The sequence below is a fragment of the Grampus griseus genome, assembly GCF_964374135.1.
Source record: "Grampus griseus genome assembly, chromosome: 11".
Lineage (NCBI taxonomy): Eukaryota > Metazoa > Chordata > Mammalia > Artiodactyla > Delphinidae > Grampus > Grampus griseus.
This window is the reverse complement of record NC_139005.1, coordinates 81,062,054-81,084,838: the sequence shown is the minus strand read 5'-3', so window position 1 is coordinate 81,084,838 and position 22,785 is coordinate 81,062,054. Positions and strand designations below refer to the sequence as shown.

At 36.5% G+C, this 22,785-nt stretch overlaps 1 protein-coding gene across 7 annotated transcripts in view; it reads left to right on the top strand.

The window, feature by feature from the left end:
* The window catches only part of ANKS1B (ankyrin repeat and sterile alpha motif domain containing 1B), a gene marked incomplete at both ends in the record, with an annotated part of 1,159,914 nt that overhangs the window by 422,727 nt on the left and 714,402 nt on the right, over positions 1-22,785 (top strand). For all 7 annotated transcript variants that reach the window (XM_082666412.1, XM_082666409.1, XM_082666411.1 and 4 more), the window contains one exon: positions 8,268-8,433. In XM_082666412.1, the coding sequence (XP_082522538.1) occupies positions 8,268-8,433 (166 nt within the window). The remainder of the gene's footprint in view (positions 1-8,267; positions 8,434-22,785) is intronic.

Genomic DNA, 22,785 nt, shown 5'->3' with positions numbered 1-22,785 from the left:
AAGTGAAAGTGAAAGAGTCACTATCTTTAAAATATTGAGTCATATCATAATATAGCAAGGTGTATTTTTCCATTGGAGTCCAATTTTAATGTTCCTCTCTCAACCCTTAATAATTTCTGTTACCTCCCTATGTGTGTTGCTTTCTGCTGGTATTATTGTATTAGTTTCCTATTGTTGCAGTCACCAATGACCACAAACTTAGCAGTTTAAAAAACCCATAACTTTATTATTTTACAGTCCTGAAAGTCCAAAGTGTGTCCCACTGGGCTAAGTCCAAGGTGTTGATAGGGCTTCATTCCTTTCTGGAGTCTCTAGGGGGAGCATCTGTTTTCTTGCCTTTTCTATCGTCTATGAGCTGTGTTCATTCCTTGACTCATGGCTGCCTTACACCTTCAAAGCCAGCAATGGTCAGGCAAGTCTCTTACATTGCATCAGTCTGACACTGACTCTCCTTCCCTCTTTCATTTATAATGACTGTTGTGATACTGGGCCACCTGGATAATCCAGGATGATCTCCCCATCTCAAGATCCTTAACTTAATACATCTGCAAAGCCCCTTTTGCCATGTGACATGATATATTCACAGGTTTTGGGGATTAGGACATGGACATCTTTGAGAGGCTATTATTTTGCCTACCATTGTTATCAATTCTCCTTTCCCTAGGGTGGTTTTGTCACTCATTTTTCTCTCCCACTCAAAATCTCTTATTTTCTTAATATTCCATATTTATGTTGTAGTCTTCCTTATTTTAATGTCATTGTAAGTCTTCAGGGCATACTTTTCTTGATACTGCAGGACATGTCAGAGCAGCAAGACCACTTCCAAAAGTTTTCACCTACTGTGAATCATTTAGAATTGTGAGTCATCTCTAACTTTGAAAGAGCCATAGCCTACACTCCCTTGCATTAGTATTACTTTTCCCATTATCAGAAAAAGAATTCAGGAAGCAGTGAAAATATGCAGGTAGCTTGTATCATAGTACTAGCATAATAATTCTATTCCCACTGTCTTTTTTACCTAACATCTTCAAACTCATCTAAGTCAAACCACCATCTTCTATTCTTAGGACATGCTTTGTATTGATCAGACTAGGCTTGAAGACTTTCAGTGGCAGAGAACCTGCTACTTGCTAAGCAGCCCATTTCATACTGGGAAGCTCTGGTAGTCAGCCTTGTTACCATCTATCTGCACTCTTTCTATCAATTCTAGTCATTCTTCTGTTTTTCAAATACTTGTGATATGTGTTTTCCTGCACCTTTTCTTATTCAATCTTTCCCCACATGACATGGGTTTGATACTCAGCACTTTCCTTACCCATGTGCAGAGAAGATAGTCCATTTCGTCTTTGCAGCTCCTCAAATGTAGGCCCCAGTACCAAGCTAAGTGTACCAGGTGTGATTTGCTGCAGTGCTGGTTAAGCTGCTTCAGTTTCCCCTATGTGGTTAAGAAATAGCTGTATTAATAGGCAGGTTCACAGAGATGTCTTGTCAAAGTAGTCTAGAAAAGCCTCTAGGTCACCTTAATCCTAATTTAAAAAGCTACATCATTGGTACTATTGAGAAATGACTATGCCCATACCGGGTCCCTGATTGTTGCTAAGGTTTTTCGATTAATACAGTCTTGCACCACTTTCCAAAGGATGGTCAACATCATACAGGTAGCCTGTCTTTTACAAAATTCCTAAACCAGGGCTTCCCTGGTGGCGCAGTGGTTGAGAGTCCGCCTGCCGATGCAGGGGACACGGGTTCGTGCCCCGGTCTGGGAGGATCCCACATGCCGCGGAGCGGCTGGGCCCGTGAGCCATGGCCGCTGAGCCTGCGCGTCCGGAGCCTGCGCGTCCGGAGCCTGTGCTTCGGAGCCTGTTCTCCCACAACGGGAGAGGCCGCAACAGTGAGAGGCCCGCGTAATGCAAAAAAAAAAAAAAAAAAAAAAAAAAAATTCCTAAACCAGATTATTCCCAATTCTAATTAACACAGAGGAAGGGGGGCTGTCACGTTCCCTGGTTTAAATATCATTCTTATATTAAATCAGCCATTGTCACATTATGTCTTTAACTGGTGCGTTACACTCTGACTCATACTGTCAGCTGTAACTCCTGTTTCTTTTTTCATAGTATTGCTAATCTATATACCCACATACTGAATTTTTAAAAGTCATTTCTGTACTGAACCATAGGACCTCATATTTAATCACTAATAAACTTTGACTTGTTAGAATGAGCCCACTCCTGATGATTTTAAACTCTTATAGGAACACAGTGCAAACAAGTGAAAGCATATTTTGTAGACTTTTTATTACTAAAGTTTATTTTTCTTGAGGGGCATAATATTAATTTATTCAGTGCTCTCAGTATGCATCTTTTTTTAAGAAGCACTATTTGGTTCATACATTGCACAACTAACTATAACAGGTAGGATAAAAGTGACTAAGTAAGCATCAAAGCTAAACAGTCTCTCAGGGGCTATGAAGTTAGGCAGTATGAAGTTAGGGACCTGTTTAGGATTTGGGGACAAGCCATTAGTCCCTCAGAAAAGAGTTAGCAAAGACCAAGGCAGAGAACACAGTCTTAGGCATGCTACCATTATAAAAATTCAAGCACAGAAACAAGTCTGGGATTCAGGAACCAGGCATTCAAATAAAGGGAGACGCCAAATATCAAGAAAAAAGCAAAAGCTGCTAACCAAATTGGAGACATTTTTTGCTAGACTAGGTACAATGGAGCCTTGAAAAGTGAATCACAAACTGTTGGACCTCAATTCTTTTAATCTCTCTGGTCCATTGCCAGGATTTACCATCAAGAGTATTGTGGCAATTAATCTGTGTATCAAAATCCACATTTCTCACAATAAGGAAGAGGGCTTGAAAAGGCTAAGAGGTTGGCAGGGTTAGATACTACCTAGCAATGGGCAGAGTTGCCTCTTTCCCTTAGTTATGGCATAAAGATCTTGTCATAGTCCTTTTGTCTGGGATACAATAGTATGAAAACTAGATTTGCTGAGATAAGACCTAGGTTGTAGCCCAAAAACTTTCATTAACCAGATGTTGATTAATATTGGACACCTAATAATTCCAAGCCTTAGTTTCTGAATGGGGATAATAGTAATATTAGGAGGATTGTTATGAGAGCTAAATGCGAATCATCTGGCTAAATGAAATACTGTTTACTTTGCAGACTGTAAAACACTTCATAAGTTGCTATTCTTCTTACAGTGATTTGAATCTGTGATAGATTTTGAATGACATTATTTCAGATTTCATTAATTCAACAAATGTTTATTAAGTGCATACTATGTGAAAAAGATGGTTGTAGTCTTTGCCTCTATGGTTCTTTAATTCTAGATGAGGAATCAGGCCTTAAAATACTGACTGAAATGTTAGCTATTTTATATATTTATTTTTTAGCATATATTTGTCGAGTCCTACTATGAACATGGCACTTTGCTAGGTACTAGACAAGCAGGTCTTTAGTTATTAACCCCGTTTAACTTATAGATTAATGGGGTTATGTTTAACTTTAGTTTATTCTTCCAGATCTTGTTATTTTAATGAGTTTACTACCTGGATCATTAATGCATTTAATGAAATCATTCAGCATGGAAATTCTGAGATATTATGAAAGACCATGTTAACTGTTTAAAAAGAATCAGTAGGTACTATGACTAGAACATTTTATGATTCTGTCATCAAATAAAGTTATAATGAAAGGAAATGAATTTATTTTGACCTGACTTACTCTTAGTAACTCATGCTTGTGTTTGAAAGTGAATTAATTGGGAGAGGAGCAAGACTAGAGGCAAGGAGACCAGTTTGGAAGTTGTTTAGCAGTTCAAGTGAGATACAATGGTGACCCGGACCAGGGTTGTAGTGGTGGTAGAGAGAAATGAATGTGTTTGAGATACCTAATTCAGTGTTGTATATGGGACTTGGGGAATGAGTGGGTATGATGTTGAGATAATGATTTAAGGAGAAATTGACAAAAATGTTTAAAGATGTTTTTTGAAAAATAAACATGAGGATAATCATCAGTGCTTTGATAAGGATGAATATGAGGAGAGACATAGCCTACCAGATAGTAAAATTAATTTTAAGCCTTCAGTAATCAAAGCAGTATGATTGTGATATAGAATAGACTGACATATGGAACAATTAGAAAATCCAGAAACAGATTCAGTTATATGTAAGAATATGGTATATAACTATTGTCACAGGAATTCCATTTCAAAAGAACTAGTTGAGCATGTAAACAAAGATATATGCACAAGAGTGTTCCCTTAAAAGAAAAACATTAAAATTTCAGTATGATAAGATTGACTAAATAAATTATGGCTGTGCGTGTACTGGGACTTAAATTCATCATGTAGACATGTATTTGTCATTGAAACTTGTTCAGAATACATTACTAGAGGTAAATACCAAATCAGAAAACATTACATATAATATCTGTATATATTTATATTTAATATCTTTATGTAAGACTTACAGAAAATCTCTTGAACTTTTATCCTTCTTGGGGTGGGAAAATGCAATGCCCTCCTTAAGATTTCTGTAGAATCTACAAGGCATCCAATCTCAATTCTCATGATCACCTCTTGCTATAAATTCCTATTTGTGTAGAACTTTTGATTCCATTCATTTTTCACATCTTGTGTCTATTCTTGATTCTCTGTCCCATGACTACTGGAATAGGTAATGTACCCTGGTTACTTGTATGAATGTACTTTGTACAGGAATATCCATAGCAACATTTTTCTTAATAACAAAACATCTGGGAAATGTTTAAAGGTCCGTTGTTGGGAGAATGTGTAAGTGAATTTGTGGTATACCTATATGATGGACTCCTGCATCACACTGAAAATAAATGAAACTCAGAAGCATAATATTGATTGAAAAAAGTCACAGAAGAGCAAGAGCATTTTATATTATATATATGAAATTCAAAAGCATACAGTACGAAACCATTTATTCTTTATTGATACCTACATACATAGATAAATTTTAACAGCAATCCAGGGAATTATAAACACAACATTCAGAACAAGATTTAGCCCTGGTTGCCAAGGGAAGGGGTGGGAATGGAAAGGGGAGCATGGGATGGGAGGGGCAGATCTCAGTGGTAATGATCAATCTCTTAAACATGGACACACGTGGATATATTTTATTATTTTATAATCTCATATATCCTCTTTCAAGGGATACTTGTCAGGTATTTCGTTGAATGCCCTGCTTTTTCGGTAATATAAAATATTTGGTTACAAAGGTACGGCTTTGCTATCTTTGTTTTACTGTCTCCTCCTTGCTATCTTTGTTTTACTATCTCCTTCCCTTGGGGCCCTCACTTTCCATAAGGAAGCCATGTGCGTACTATAGACTTCTACGCCTATGAGAAATGATGGCACTCCCTTAAGAAGCAGAAGAGAGTGTACTTCATTATTGTTTAAAATAGTTGGTCTTTCCTTTGCACACACCCACATGTCTACACACAGGAAGCCATCTGGGAGAATATACACCAAAATGTTGCTGTTAGTTATCTGAGCATGCTGGGTTTTCATGTGATATTTTTTTCTCTTTCTTTATAGTTTCTAATATTTCTCTAATAAATATATATACTTAATATACTAACTCACCCTGTGTGGTTAAATTTCAGAGTAGTTTTCAAGGCCTTTAAAATCCTCATAATTCTTTATAAACATAGTAAAAGTCCAACTTAATCAAATTCATGAAGAATGGGTTGTTCTAATTTAATTTTAGGATGAACTAGGGTTTAAGCTGGAGACTCTTCTTTCATAGGCTCATTACAATCTTACTGTAATCTCATTTTTTTCACTTTTGATATGCAAAGCAGTAAACAATCATTTAAAAAAACCAGAAGAGTAAAGTAATTTACATCTTTAAAAGGCATTATCCTTTTCCTAACTGGTATTCAGATTTGTTTGAAAGGACATTAGAGACTGTTCAGTTGATCAAAATATTTACTGAGGACCCATTATGTAGCAGGAGTTATATTAGATTCTGGGGATAGAGTGGTGAACAAGAGAAATTCCAGCTTTCATGGAGTTTACAGTCACCTGGTGTGTTTTATACATAATTTTATCAATAGATAGTTCTGTGTAAACATTTCCACTTAATGAGGAGTTCTGTTGCTTTCTAGTGCTATTTTTAGCTAATTATTGTATCAGTGCATTTTTTTAATATTTATCTTTGCCTGTTATTTTATTTTATTTTTTAATTTATTTATTTACTTTTGGCTACATTGGGTCTTCGTTGCTGCGTGTGGGCTTTCTCTATTTGCGGCGAGCAGGGGCTGCTCTTTGATGCAGTGCGTGGGCTGGGCTTCTCATTGCGGTGGCTTCTCTTGTTGCGGAGCACAGGCTCTAGGTGCGCGGGCTTCAGTAGTTGTGGCATGCGGACTCTAGAGCACAGGCTCAGTAGTTGTGGCGCATAGGCTTAGTTACTCTGCGGCATGTGGGATCTTCCTGGACCAGGGTTCGAACCTGTGTCCCCTGCATTGGCAGGTGGATTCTTAACAACTGCACCACCAGGGAAGCCCTGTCAGTGCATTTTTATTTTAGAAGATAAGCAATATTGTTAATTCACAGAAAACTATTTTTTGTGTTGCCCCAAATTTGCCCTCCTTGACTAATAAACATTGCTCTTTGTTCTACTTTTAAGAACTTTAGAATAAATCTACCACAACAACTTATCCCCTTTCCCACTTTGTGGGATAGCTCTTGAAGGACAGACTTTCAAATATGTTGAGAAAACTATTATGCAGCTGTAAGGCTTCTCCGGGATAGAACACTGCAGTTCCTTTCATCATTTCTTCTGTGACATGGTTTTTAAATCACATACCATCCTGATTGCTTTCCTCTGGACGCTTTCAACTTTGTCACCCTTTGTTGTTAAAAATAAATTACTCCCAATTTCCTGCTTTCAATAGAGTAGAGTGAACATAATTGACTCTTTGATGTGTGAGGGTCTGGTATAGTCTGAAAGCAATTACACTGACCTTGAATACTTATTCTGCTATACTGTAAGTATCATTATAGAAAAAAATAGGAGCTTGTACTAAATCTTTACCAACCCTTGGATATATCTTAGAAGATTTTTTGAAAGTGAGTTAATTTTTCTTCTTATTTGTTTTTTTCTTTTGATAGTGAAGTATGGTTTATAAAGATAACAAATATCAAAAGTAAAACATGATTAATTGTGAAATTCACCATGCAGATAATCTGTTTTTCTTCTCTAGTAAACTGTGAACTTTCTGAGGGCAAGGATTATGTCTTATTTGTTTTTTTTAAATCTCCAGCAGTTAGCACAGTCCTAGATGTATATGATAGATGCCCAATAAATATTTGCTGACCATTAATGCCTTATATAAGAAGTAAAGATCTTGTAAAATGAAACAAATTCCAGTTTTTAGAATATATTGAAGAATCAGTAATATAAAATTGGACCTTAATTTTATCCTAACCTGAAAAGAGTAACCTTAGTATATTAGTTAGCAGTATTCAGCAAGGAAGTGTGTTGGGTGGGAACGCATTTACTTCTAAGTGACTGAAAACCCAATTAGCAGTGACTCAAACAATCAGAACTTTAATATTTGCTTAAGAAGCCTGAAGAAACTGGTCCTGGGGCTATTTGAGCAGCTCAGTGATACCATCTAGGTCCCAGGCTTTTTTACCCTTCTGTTGCCATTCTTGGCCTGTTAGCTTTTTGAGGTAAGAGGCTTACTGCCTATGGTTACAACATGCCTGCCCCCTCCAGACATCAAGGCTGCATGCAGAGAGAGGAAACCAAGGAAAGCCAAGGCTCTTAAAAAGCCTCTTTACATGTCTTTTCTTTGAAGAAAAAATATTTTTCCAGAAGCCTCCCAGCAAATTTCCCCTTATATCTAACTGGCCAAAACCTGAGTCATATCTCTAGGAAGCAAGCAAAGGAGTAAAGTTGTGGGAATGACTGTGGATTAGTTAAACAACAGTTTATGCCACAAGTAGAAAATACACATATATTACAAAAAGATCTCATGACAGGAGATCAGGACCTCCCCTGATAACGTCAGGGGAACCAAATTATAAAGACCCTTCTAAAAAGATCACTGATAATATTGGGGTTACACTGTTGCATAACTTATTCAAACAGATGAACCATCACCTGTCAATCACTTTTAGAAGAACTGACGAACCTTATTATTTTTTCTAGTTTTTATAAATTAAACAGGCTGTGTCTTTATCACAAAGCTATTTTTATTTTTTCTCCTTCCTTTCAGGAGTCCTATCCAAAGAAGAGGAATTACACTATGGAAATTGTACCATCTGCTTCTCTGGATACATTTCCTTCAGAAAATGAGAATTTTCTATGTGATCTCATGGACACAGCAGTTACAAAGAAACCTTGCTCCTTAGAAATTGCAAGGGCCCCTTCTCCAAGAACTGGTAATATTTCTTACTGACATTTGGACCAATTCAATTTATATGCCTGCATATGTGAAGATGTGTCATTAATATTTAGATTTCCCACAATATTTAAAAAATGAAAGTGCCCCAATATAGTCACGATGATTTTTACTTTTATTTTTTTGCATTTTGAAGTGAGTCCAGGTAAGTTAGAGCATTTTTGATGTGAAGTCTCTTAACTTCTTGACAAGACCCTCATGGAGATGGTTCTGTCATGGTGAAGACACTGAAACATTTTAACAGTGAAAAACCTTCTAGGTCAGATACAAAACATTGGGTCCTTTAGAGTTCATAGCAAATTTGGTAGCAAGAGTATTTCAGTATACTTTCCTGCATCCTATCTGCTTTCAGGTTATCAAAGCATACTCAGCTACTTTGTGTATTTTATCTCTTTTGTGGTATTTTCAGATCCATTGTTTTATTTTTTGCATTATAAACTGGTGAGCAAGGCAAACAAATATTATGCCTATTTTACTGATAAGGAGATTGGAGCTAAGTGTCTTATTTAAGATCTATACATTGGGGGGCCTTTGCTTGAACATGAGTTTTTGACTACCATCATGTTTGCATTCTGTTCCTTTGCCACTGCCTCTAAGAAAGAATGCACAGTAGTTAACATGAAAGCTAATGAGGGAGGAAACCTTCAAATGGGTGGTCAGCATATTCAAAGCTGCAAAGAAGTTGATAGGAGAAGTTCTGAGGAGAAACTTTTTTTTTTGGTTTGATAATCCAATTGCTGCCTATCTTTGAATAGTAAGTTTAAGAAGTGATGTGATAAAACCAGATTTCTGGAAGTTAACAGTGAGACACTCGGAAATGCAAAATAAGGAAATGGGATTGGAGAATACAGGTTACCCTTTGAAGAGGATTAGAAGAGGTTTGATGCTAACATGAAAAGAAAGTGGTATGAAGGAGAAGTGGATAGTTTAGTTTAGGATAAGTAAGACTTGGTCAGGTTTACAAGTTGGAGGAATTTGCTGGTGGAGAGCAAGAGATTGAAGACAAAGAGTAAAAAGAGAACTGAATAGGTAGAAATTAAGACTGAGCTAGTCTAAGAAAACACAGACATTGCTTCTCTCAGAGAGAAGAGAAGATAGAGCATTATGAATACAAAGAAAATAGGTACTTCCATATGGGTTCAATTTCTGAGTACTGTAAAAGGTTATTGACTGAAAAGAAGAGCTAGATGTTGAGAAGCGTTAAAGTAAAATTCAGATATACCATTTTAAGTAATAGGCTATGGTACTTTATAGAAGTGAACAAGTAGATTTTTGAGAAGCATTGAGGCCAGGGTGTTGTATGAATCATAAGCATGCAGAAAGAATATTTTAGGATGAGGTAAGAGCATAATCATGAAAATAGTTTATTGAGCATTTACTGTGTGCCAGATACTATTATAAGTGCTTTATATACATTATTTCACATAATCCTTACAATGCTGTAAGGTAATAATGCCATTATTCCCAATTCACAGTGAGGAAAGTGAGGCACCAAAATATTAGGTAACCTCCCAAGGTTACGTGTTAACAGCGGATGGTTCTGGGACTTGAGCTTGTGTTGTCCACTTGTACTCTTAAACACTATCTATGTTAGTTATGCTGCTGCATTATATTAGGAGATAAAGTGGAATAGAAAGTGTGAACCAAGTACTGAAATCGTCAAGAAATGTGGAGGTATGCCTGGAAGTCCACATATGATAACAATAAAATCAGAAAAAGTATGTTATAATAGGATAGCATAATCATCAGATGAGCAGCAGATTTCGGATGAAAGTAGAATAGTGAGTGATTCAGAAGCAATCATGGAGAGTGAAGACAGTGCTGAGAGATGATAAGAATGTGAGTTGAATGAAAGATCTTCTGTAGGAGAGGTCATAGGGGAAAATAGTGGGGAAATCAGGGGCAAAGCTCAGTTAATGTAGGAAAATGGACGGTATATAAGTATGAAAATTTAAAAGAGCCTTAATTAGGGAATGGGGGTAAGGGTGTTAAGTTAGGGTTGGTGGAAGCAGGAATGAAAGCATTGTGTATTCATTAAACAATCAAAAACGAATTGAGTTCCTTCACATGCCAGGCATTGCTTTGCATGCTGAGGATACAGGGATGAAAAAGACATGGACCCAGGTAACAAGGCTAATAGGCTTAGAAAAACTCTCCTGCTGAAAACCAATAAACGTGCTGGATAAAATACAGAAAAGGAAAACTTAAAAGCATCAAAAAGGTGACAGGAAGATTATGTAAAGCGAATAACATTTAAATTAGGAACTTCTTTTTATCAGTATATTAGTAAGAAATAATCAGGCAGTACATTGGTGAAGGTGGGAAGCCAGTGGAGCATTAAAGCCACTTTTGTCCTGAGGGAATTTGCTGAACCTGCTGTTGAACTTTGGTGCTCAGTCCTCTATGGATTTGTGTACAGAAAACAAATCTCTGTGCCTGCTCAGCATGAGGATTCTAACAGGAAATCCTTCCTCCATAGAGCTAGGAGCACAGGGGCTACACCCTCACAGTAATCAGAAATAGTCCTGCCTCATAACCTTCATTCTGAGGAGACTGCAAGGTCTGAAAAGATGATTTGTTGTGAGCAGAACAAGGGGAGAAATTCCTGAGGAGTTGTAACCATGAGCTGGTCCTCACACAGGTTTGCACCCAAAACGTATCATCCATATGGTCTAAAAAACATCAGTCCATGAATTTAGTTTAAAGTAATACCCTCAGTCATCAAGCTGAAGCAAATGTAAACGTCTAGAGAGGAATGTATTATCTTCCTAGGCCCCAAATAATTCCTATAAATACTTTTGCAATTCAGATGATCAGTTTACAAAGATTAAGCCTAAAAGAAAAAGATCCCCAAACAAGAATCAACAGAAATAAGAACGAACAGATACACACCCGAAAGACTTCAAATACTGGAATTATCAGATATAGACTATAAAATGACCATGCTATTATAAATAAAAGGTAAGCTTGAAGGTATTTTGAGGAATATAAGATGGCAGATATTTTTGCTGTCATTTTTGGAAAATATAATCCTGTACAGTCTGCCCTCTGGTCACAATGATTTATATCATTTTCCTATGCAAATTGCACTCATTTTTTCCCTCAGGATTCCCAAACATCAGCTCATTACTGCATGAACTCCCAGACTAGGTTCAGGTATGTCTGAGTCGTCCTGGTGCAATTCTTATGGTATAGGTCCTTGACTACCTTTGCTCTTGGCAATGATGACCTGTGAACTAAAGAGACAAGTTGCCAGTCTCCTGTCCCATAACATATAAGAGTGGGAAAGGCATAGGAAAACCACAATTGACACTCCCATTCAAACACAGGGAAAATAGGGCATGCAGCCATCACTAGTCTGTGGGAATTCTGAATCTAATCAAGCACAGTTACTTGATTAAGGCTTAGTACAATGGAGTAGTAATTGGTTTCTCTGGCTCTTGGTTCCACCCTCCAAGTCATTCTTCTTTTTCCATAAAAAGTAAACCATGTTTACAGCTCAGTATCTTTCTCACTTGCTTACTGTCTATAGAAGATTAGGGGTCAAAAGACCTCTTTTCATTTTTTATTATCTCTTTTCATTTTATATTACAGAGATAATCTACTGATCTACTTTCTTTTAAAACTTTGTGGACTTCCTGTGTTTCAATTTATACTCCATTAGACAAAAGCTTATATTTCAGATAAGTTTTTCTCTGCCTTGTGCTCCTTATAAGAATTCTGTGAGACAATGTCCTTGAGGTTCTTAGGAACCCTGTTATTAAACAAGGAGGATCTGTGAGGCATGCCCTTAAATCCTTAGACGGTCTTTTGTCTGGCTTAAAGTTTCTACGTGGCACTACCTGAGATCTTTCTTAGGTCTTAACATATGATCTTGTATCTCACCCACATTTGGTCATTGGCCTTATTTCTTTGAGGATTGTTTGCCATTTGGAGCAGCTAGAAATGAGAAACCCGTTTTGGTTTTGTACCCAGAAATTTCTGGCCTCTTTGTATTTAGTGGGTCATTCTTTAGTTCCTCTCTCTACTGGCATGTTATCGTGGGCAGCCAGATGAAGCTGGGTTGACTTTAAATATTCTGCCTGGAAATCTCTTTAGCTAGATCATAGAATTCATTTGGTTCAGTTTCTTTTCTCAGTGTTATTGCAGAAGTCAATGTTGCCAAACTTTCCTCTACTTTATAAATGACTCCCTGCCTTTAGGTTCCAATTATTACATTTGCTGTCCTATTTAAGCCTTCAGCAACAACTTTCTCATAGCTTTTTAGACTTCCACGAATCCTCTCCTTGGCCTTTAGCCTTTCACAAGCACTCATTTTGAGGCTCTTCCAGCTTTTGCCTGCTGCCTCGTTCACAAAATTAGTGCCATGTATTTTAAATTTTTATTATGGCAGCACCCTGTTTTCAAGTATTAGAATCTGTTCTGCTTATTGATTGCTATATAACAAACCACCTCAACACTTAATGTTTGAGCATTTATTTTGCTTATAAATCTGCATTTTGGGAAGGGCTTGGCAGGGATAGCGTCTTTCTGCCCCAAGTGGTATCAACTGGGGCAACTTGACTGGGGGCTGGAGGATCTATTCTCAAGACCGATCCTTACTCATGTGGCTGGAATGGCCTACTTGGACTTCAGCATGGTATGTAAAAGTGTTCCAAGAAGAAGTATCCTAAGAGAACGAGGCAGAAGCTATGTTACTCCTTATAACTTAGCTTCAGAAGGCAACATCGCTTCCATTGTAGACAAGAGCCTGCATATATTTAACTGGAGGGAATTTAATTCCCCTTCCCTTTTATGGAAAAGTGTTATCTAAGTCATATCGTAAAAAGATATTCTTACAGATACATTTGGAAAATACAAACTTCAACAATGCCTGCGTTGTTCGTTGTTATTGTTGTTTTCTAAGTGGGATAAGAGTTAATTTGCATGGGTACATAATTTTCCCCAATTGTGTTCAATCATTTGGATTCAGTATAAAAGAAACCAATTTACTCAGCTGACCCAGGCTTAATTTATAATGATTGGTGGTCTTTGTACTTTGGGCTGTGATTGTGAATCCTAGGGTTGAGGGAGTCCAGAATTAAAAATGGAAGAATTTTTTTTTAATGATAGGAATACAGATGAATATGAGAGTCAGAGCAGTTTCTGTTCCAGTTCTAGATGGAACCTTATCAAGTGAACCTCACAAAATTCCCCTCCATAAACAACATAGCAGGTAGAAGGGAGCATCAATATAACTGTCATCTGGCTGGATGAGGAAACAGTTCACGTCTTTTCCTTCTGTTGATTCCATTAACCTGTACCTTAGGTTTTGCCTGGATCCAGTTACTTCCAAGTCTCTCATTCTGCTATGCTTAGCTTTGCCTTCTTAGGACCAACTAATTAAGCTCATGAACTTAGGGGAAGTTATGGACTTCTCTTAGAGTTACTGATGTTTTCCCTTTGTTAGTAAGTCCCTTATTATCTAAAGGTAGGACTTCTAGAAGAGGAGACCTCTCTTGATGCACATGAGTCATTTGGAGGCCCTCAGATTGAACTGGGTAGGTAACTACCCTACAGTTCCTCACTTAATAAACATTTACAGAGTGCCTCTGGTGTTCTAAGTCTCATGCTGCATGTTTCAGAAGAAACAGAGTGAAAGGTAAAAGTCCTGATACTTAGGAGCTTAGAAGTGTTAAAATTAAGGGTAATAAGTTCAATGAGAGAGGTGAGCGTAAGGTGTTCCAGGAGAGTAGAACAGGAGGTAGTGCCTGATCTGAGCCTCAAAGAAGGAAGAGTTAGATGAATGAATGGGAAATATATGGCTCTCTAGGCCAGGGAATAGTGTGTCCAGAAATTCAGATGTGTGGAAGAACTACTGCATTCACAGACTATGCCCAATATAGCATGGTTAGAGCATAGAATGAGACTAGGGAAAAATGCATAAAAAAAGAAGTGACATGCTGAAGGTTGGATAGCAGAGTCAAACCACTGACAGACTTTAAGGAGGGACATGATAGATTTTTGTGTTTTAGAACGATCTCTCAGGAAGCAATGTGGGGGATAGATTGAACAAAGGCTAGAGGCAGGAGGATTAATTAGGAGATCAATGTGCAGTCTCAGCAGAAAATGATGATGGCCAGGAGAAAGCCAATGCCAACGAAGAGGGGGAAGCGGGAACAAAGCTGAGAGGTATGTAGGAGTGAAGCTCATCCCTTCTCCCCGTGGGATTCTGCCATTTGGAAAATAGTAGCCAAGGGAACTAAAGAATTATATCTTAGGGTATGTATTCTACAGTTTTTGGTTAACTGTGCTGGATAACTTGGCTCAGTTTTACAGACAAAATGAGGATTTCTACACATACAGGAACTGCATTCTGAAGCTTTTCCTGGAGAGAAAGAAAGACAGTGAGGAATAGAGAGAGACAAAGATAGAGATGGAGAGAGTGGAGGGATGACCATTTCTTTAGAGGGACGGTGATAAGTTGATTTGTGCCCCCATCCCCCCTACCATAAAGGTATATTGGAACCCCTAGTACTCCTAGTACCTCAGAATGTGACCTTATTTGGAGAATTGGAGACAGGATCTTTATAGAGATCATCAAGTTAAAATGAAGTCTTTAGGTGGACCCTAATCCAACATGACTCATAAAAAGGAAGACACAGACATGTGCAAAGAGGGAAGACAGTGTGAAGAGACATGGGGAGAAGATGGCCTTGTAAAAGCCAAGGAGCGAGGCCTGGAACAGATCCTTTCTTCACAACCCTCAGGAAGAACTAGTTCTGCCAACACCTTGATTTTGGACTTCCAGCCTCTAGCACTGTGAGAAAATACATTTCTCTTGTTTTAAACACCAGGTTAGTAGCAGCCTGAAGAAAGAAATACAGGGTCTGTAACTGAGCACACAAACTCAATACCTAGATGGGAGAGGTGAATTAGGGTATTGGGGTCTACAGGGGCAGATCATGCCCGGACTTGCTTGTCTCAGAGGCTGTGCAGCCTGAGGGTCTTGGCTGTAACTGCCATTGTCATTCATGGGTATGCAATATGTATTTTTCTCAGAAAATCAGTTAAGTATGGATGTTAGTTCCCTCTCTGTGGTCTCTTTTACTTATTAACTAGATGAGCTAGTATAAAACAGGTCTCATCCTGACCACAAGAAAAAATTTTTTGTCATATCAACTGGTTTAATTTAAATACGAAAGCAACTTATTAGTAAATCTGTATTCAACAAGATTTTACAATTAAACCAGAAAATGAAGCATACTCCTGCAAGGAGCATTTTACTCATGCCTCAATGACTACATATTTATATGGAATAAAGAATATTGCTCTAGTACTAGGCTCATTAAATAAAGATGAACAGAAGTCCAGTCCTTGCTTGGTAAATTTTCTAAGACTTATGTTTACTCAGTCAGTATTGAATCATATTTATTTCCCTTATTGCATTGAGCAAAGTACCTTACGTAATCGTAGTGGTGACTCAGTTACATAAATGAATGAATCATTAAATGAGTGAATGAATGAATGAATATCACCCTTAAAATAAAATGGTTATGATAGCAGAAAAATCCCTTATGAAATAGTCAGGTACCATCAAAGATAGTGTTTTCTTATCTGCTTTTCATTTACACAGGGGAGTTTTTCCATTTTATGGTTACTAGGCAACCTGTTATTTTGAATCACTTAGTACGGGCTTTGCTTACTATGGATGCTCAATAAATCCATTTTGATTAATGAGCAATTTACAACAACACCAGTGAAGACTGTTCCAATCCTGTTGGATAAGAATAAATGATCTCTGATAAAAAGGACACAATCAATAGTACCATGCCAGGATAGTGTGCGTCTCGGTTACCTTTATTCAATTTGCTAATGTGCTGACTGAACTATGGTCAACCTGAAACAAAAATGTCATGTGGTGAATAATCCTCCACACCTCACTACACCTCCCCCAGTATCCTGAAATAGGTCGTAGTGTGAGGGTGGTTCTATAACTTATTTATACCAAAATATTTTTTGAAATGGTGAAGCTTTCTTAATTCTAATGCCAAATTTTTGAAATTAAAAGAATTCAGACTGGACTAGGGCTAATGTTTATCTCTGCTAAGCAAGTGGGTAGTGTCAACATGAGTTCTGTGGGTATGTTTAACTCATTTAAGATAGCAAACTATTTTTAAGCCCCTTGAAAGCATTCTTTAACATACAAACACTGGCCTTGCTGATAAGAACCATTTTTATCAAACAGCAATTATTTATTTGCCATTGTCTCTGTGCTCAGTGCTGTCTTAGCCATTTATTAAGGCAGATCTCTGCGTGGTAAATTTGTAACCCAGTGTTAGTTTATAGAAGGGCAAAGAGAGAAAACTAGGGCAGCAGTACCTGCAGTGAAATCCTGGTAAATTAACCATTCTTTCATCCATATGGACAGTTAACTAATTTGAAAATGTAGTCATCTCAGTTTGATCAAATTGGGGGAAGTTTGTTTTATTTGGAAAACTACGTCCTAAACAAAAAGAACATTATCGCTTTTTTTCCTCAAACCAATTCTACTTGTTCTATACATGAATAACATGAATCATAGAATCATAAGATTTCTAAAAATACAATGAACTCTTATTAAAGTGATTATGTGGGGGATATAAGCTTTTTCTGATGTCATATATGGTATCCTGTGGAACAGAGATTCTCTGCAATGTCAGAATATGTATATTAATGAGGTAAACTTTCATTAATTCATAAATTCATGCTCACCAAATTCAAGCAGGCCCTCCACACTGCATCTGTCCACTCTTCCTTTACTCTCCTCAAACCTCAGATACTTTATCCTACCTTGTCTCTTACTCTCAGCAGATGACCTCATAGTTTAATTAATAAAGAAAATTGGAGCAACAAGGACCTAATGTATGGCACAGGGAACTGTATTCAATATCTTGTAATAGCCTATAATGGAAAAGAATATGAAAAAAAATATATGTATATATGTATGCATAACTGAATCACTTTGCTATACACCTGCATCTAACACAACATTGTAAATTAACTGAACTTCAAAAAATATGGTTAAAAAAAAAAGAAAATCAGAGCCATCAGGTGGAAGTTTAACGTCCTCCACCAAGTCTACAAGTACAACTGCCCGTGTACCTTCTCCTGCCTATTCCTCCTGTTAAAATAGAGGGTATTTTTCTCATGCTATGTATGGAAGGTCAGCTCCAACCTCTGTGCTCCATGTCTCTACCTTCCCAGTAATTTGACCCTTTCATTCACTCCTTCTCTCTCCTGTGGTTTTTGTTGTTGTTTTTTTAAAATTTATTTATTTTATTTGTTTATTTTTGCCTGCGTTGCGTCTTGGTTGCTGCGCGTGGGCTTTCTCTAGTTGCGGCAAGCAGGGGCTACTCTTCGTTGTGGTGTGCAGGCTTCTCATTTTGGTGGCTTCTCACGTTGCAGAGCAATGGCTCTAGGCACGCGGGCTTCAGTAGTTGTGGCACACGGGCTCAGTAGTTGTGGCTCACGGGCTCAGTAGTTGTGGCTCATGGGCTCTAGAGTGCAGGTTCAGTAGTTGTGGTGCACAGGCTTAGTTGCTCCATGGCATGTGGGATCTTCCCGGACCAGGGCTCGAACCCGTGTCCCCTGCATTGGCAGGCAGGTTCTTAACCACTGTGCCACCAGGGAAACCCTCCTGTGTTTTTAATTGTCCTTCCCTGGGCCATGCACAGTAACATTTAAATCTGTTTAAGTTTTTTTTTTTTTTTTTTTTTTTGCGGTACGCGGGCCTCTCACTGTTGTGGCCTCTCCCGTTGTGGAGCACAGGCTCCGGACGCGCAGGCTCAGCGGCCACGGCTCACGGGCCCAGCTGCTCCATGACATGTGGGATCTTCCCAGACCGGGGCACGAACCCGTGTCCCCTGCATCGGCAGGCGGACTCTTAACCACTGCGCCACCAAGGAAGCCCTAGACCCCTTAGTTTTGATTGAGATTATGTAATTATTTTGGGGTTACTTACTGTAATACCTGTTTTAGTTTTTTGTCTTGTAGAGTTTACCATCTTGCCTGTTCTCCAATTGCAACCATAGTTTCTGGCAAAATCGCTGCCACATAAAAGACACTCAGTAAATATTAATGAAAAAATAATAATAGCTAATGTTATTGACTATTTATTTTATGCATATTAACTTATTTAATCTTAAGCTATATATGAAGTAAATAGTTTTATCATTACTATTTTGCAGAAAGGAAAACAAGGCACAGAAAAGCTTGGAGCTTTTTAGAAAATGGCAGTGCTGGACTTTGCATACAGGATATTTTACTCTAGAGATCATATTCTTAACCACATTCACAGTTCATTAATTATTTATTTAGTTAAACACGTGATTCTGAGTTGTTTTTTTTTTTTTTGATTTGCAGGATAAATCTTGAATTTTTCCTTTCAATAGAAAGAGTTGGAAACTTGTTTAGTGGTTTGGGATAGAGCTGTATTGTGCCCATCTGTGAAGTGGTACTGAGGAATGTTCTAATCAGTCTAAAATAAGTGGATGAATTGGAGACAACCCCAAAGTCAAAACAAGTGAATGCCTAAGTAATAATGATAAAAGGATAAAATCATTAAAAATAATGTTTTCAAATAATATCTACTTATTCAAATTTTTATAATGGCACATAGTTGCCCCTGAATAAATAGCTGTTGAATGAATGAATGTCTATTTACCATTTGATACAAATTTGGTTGCAAACTAATATTATGTGTATGTGCATGGAAAAAAAAAAGACCAGGAAGATATCATAGTCATTTTACTATCTCTAGATGCTAGGATAACATGTAATTTTATTTTTTTTCATACCTTTTTTTATTGTCCAAACTTCCTACAGTTAACACATACTGTTTTTATAATTAGAAAATTAAAAATAGCTTAGTCATCTAGAAAGTTAAAGTAGCTCATGTCAAAACAATTCCCATTTATCTAGTTAATGTTAAATACGTAGGTGATTTCCATCTTTGACGAAAGAAAGTTGAATAGGCTAAGGATGGATACTGTCTATAAAATACTGAAACTTCCTTGCAATAAACCTTTATCTGTTAAAGATTGGTTTTTAACCTATGGTTTTGCTCATATTCAGAATATTTTAATTTAGATTATCTTGTTTTGTGGACTGGTTGAACACTTGACAAGAGTTATTCTCAATGCTTGTAAAAGAGAAAATATTATTATAGCTCATGGGAATTTACAATTGTGCAGTTTCAATCCACTCTGATGATTAAGCTGTTATTTCTTGGACTCCCTTATTAATGTTCTGTTTAGCAACTTCTACATATAGCATTAAGTTGGAAATAACATTATACTAAAATTATAGTCTTAAAGAAATCTTGTATAATGCTTATAGTCTTATATTTAAAATCTTTTTTTTTTCTCCTTACGCTGTCTAGACATGTCAAATTCATCTACTGGCAAGCTCACTAATTCATTTTACAGTCTTTTCCATAGAGGCTGTGTTATTAATGTAATATTACACTAAGACTGCTAGTTCTCTCTTTAGGGACTCCTACACTCTTAATTAAGTAACATTAGCAAAATTAACTGCCACCCAACTACAGTCACATTATACATTTAAAAAGTAACCATTTTACATTAATATATTTTATGCTAGATTTTATCCAATATATTACATTTTACATTTGTATTACAATACATAAATCTGAGAAACTCATAATAGATTGTTTTGTTTTGCTGTTGGTCTCTCAGAAGTAGTTTATAACAAATGGAAAAGACAGAAATAGTTTCTTCTTTTGTATTACTTTTGGGTATTGACAGACTAAGTTTGAATAGTTAAGAAGAGTAGAGAATTAAAAGTAATTTTAATTAATCTCAGTCAAGAATTAATGCACTAAAAATTTCCAGATCTATCATTTCATTACGTTTATCGTCGTATCTCCTGTTGCAGTAGAGGAAACTGCATCAAAACAGATGAATAATTTGTTGAAAGAGATGAGAATTCACTGTGACTGTCAGCGTATTTATTATTCATAGCTCTTCCCCAGTGCTGCAAAGCACTGTTTAGAACTATTTTCATAAGATTCATTCATTTATTCATTCATTTGTTCCACAACTATTTATTGAGGACTTACTATTTTCCAGGTCCTTAGGTGTATGAGACATGAAGAAAAAGAAAACATATTAGACATGAAAAAATAGGAGAGGTTTTATCTATAATATATTGCTAAATAAAAGCTCAAAGCATTCTAGATACTGGGAGTCAAAAGGACTCAAATAGACCATTATTGCATCCAGAGTTACATATTTTCCTGCCAGAGTTGGCCACATTCATTCTCTGTAGGAGATCCTATTCTGTTCTTTATACACAGAACCCAGAGAAGAAACTGCAGGTGCCTTTTAATCACATAGGCTTTCTATGCTTTTAATTTCTATAGAACCATTCAATTCATTACTAGATAGTCATCTAGTGTCTCTCACCTGTGAATAGAGGAAATGAAATGAGAATAATGGAATGCTAAAAACTGTGCCACAAACAAGTCAAGAGAAGTGAACTAGCTAGCATTTCTTTCCATAGAAAATTGAAAAGTACTAAGCAGACATTGTCCAAGGCAAGAATGAGGTTCCTGGATCATCATATCAGGTGAAACATACTTTGATTACTGTAACCGAGTGTGGTAAAATGTGATTCATCTAAATTCTGAGACATAGCAACACAGAAATTTTTCTGAACAGATAAGCTTATTTTGAATATCTTTTAACTAATTGTTTGCCTTAGGAAATCCTGTTGGACTGTTGTTATTTTTTAGTATAATATAAAAATTTTCAACATAGCCACTAATACAATGCTTACTTTTTCTTCTAGTAGCTTTTTAAAAATAAGTTTATGTTCTCATCATAAAATTAAATAAATTATTTTAGTAATTTTGTGCAAGAAAAGTATTTTCCCCGAATCCTACCTATCAGAGAATCTAATGTTAACATTCTGATTTATTCCTTTCCCACTTTTTTTTTTGTTGTTGCTGTGCACAGCTTTTCCATAATTGAGAATGAACATCTGGTATATATACGTTTATATTGTATTGATTTTTAAATAAATTATATGTTTTTCTGATCATATAAGTATAATATGACCTGTCAACTTGGCAAGATCTGTCAGATTTATTTTAAAGTGGCCCTTCCCCAATTTTCCAGTGTATCAAAACAATGATGAAGGATAAAATATATAATGAGAAAATTATAAATTTTGGCTTTGCTGAAAAACAAAGACAATATCTCCATGCTCAATGAGATCAGAAACACAAAATAGAAAGTGGAATCTAAATGGCAGACCAGCTGGTGACTGGGCCCAGCAATGGGAAGGGTCTGTAGGGAGATTGTATCCCTCAGGGTAATGGAATCTAAAAAATGCTTCACCTGAAGTGGGAGCCAGAAGTCAGGCCTACTGCTGAAGTGCAGCTAGGGTGTTAAATTTCCCCCAGAGAGTAAGAAAAGTGCACTAAAGAACTAGAGAAACAAATACATTTAATGACTTTTGAATTTTTTTTTTGTTTGTTAAAAGCATTTCCAGTAAAAATTTTAAGAGAAACCACTAAAAATTAGAAACATATTTTTATATCTTCCAAACCAATAATGGAAAATAAAAGAATAAAGGAATCTTTATTAATTATAAAGTCCCTAAATCTGGAAAAAATAAGTAAAGCAAAGAGTAACCCTGGTGAACCAGAAATACAAAATAGAAAATAATTAATGAAAGACAAAGATGGTCATATTGGATGTAATTTAAAAAATCTTACTATGTGTTTTTTACAGGAGTCAAATCTAAATGAAAATGATACAACTGGGGTTAATAAAGCAAAAGATCAAGCAAAACCAACCTAAAGAAAGACGTTGAAGCAATATTATCAACCAAAATATAGTTGAAAGTTAAAAACAAAAGAGTTAAATAGAGGTACGGTATAACAACAAAAGGGTAAAACACAATACCAAGAAGGTTAAAGTCATAATTTTTTTCACACACAGCCTTGCCTTGAAACATTAGAAGCCAAAATTGATAGGACTTTGAATAAAAACTGAAATTCACAATTTGTGTAAGATTTTAATATTACCATATGTCAGAATATTGAAAAATGAAGAAACATAAAAGTGTAGACTGTTGAATAATACAATTAACAAGCTTGATTTGATATCTAGAACTCTGTACCCATCAATAGACAATACATTCGTCTTCTCACGCCAGCATAAACACTTAAAAAACTTGACCGTTTACTAGGTCACAGAGGCAGTCTCAACACATCAGGGAATCAGGCCCCCATCTCAGATTATAGTGTAATGAAATTAGGAATCAACAATAAAAAATGTAAATC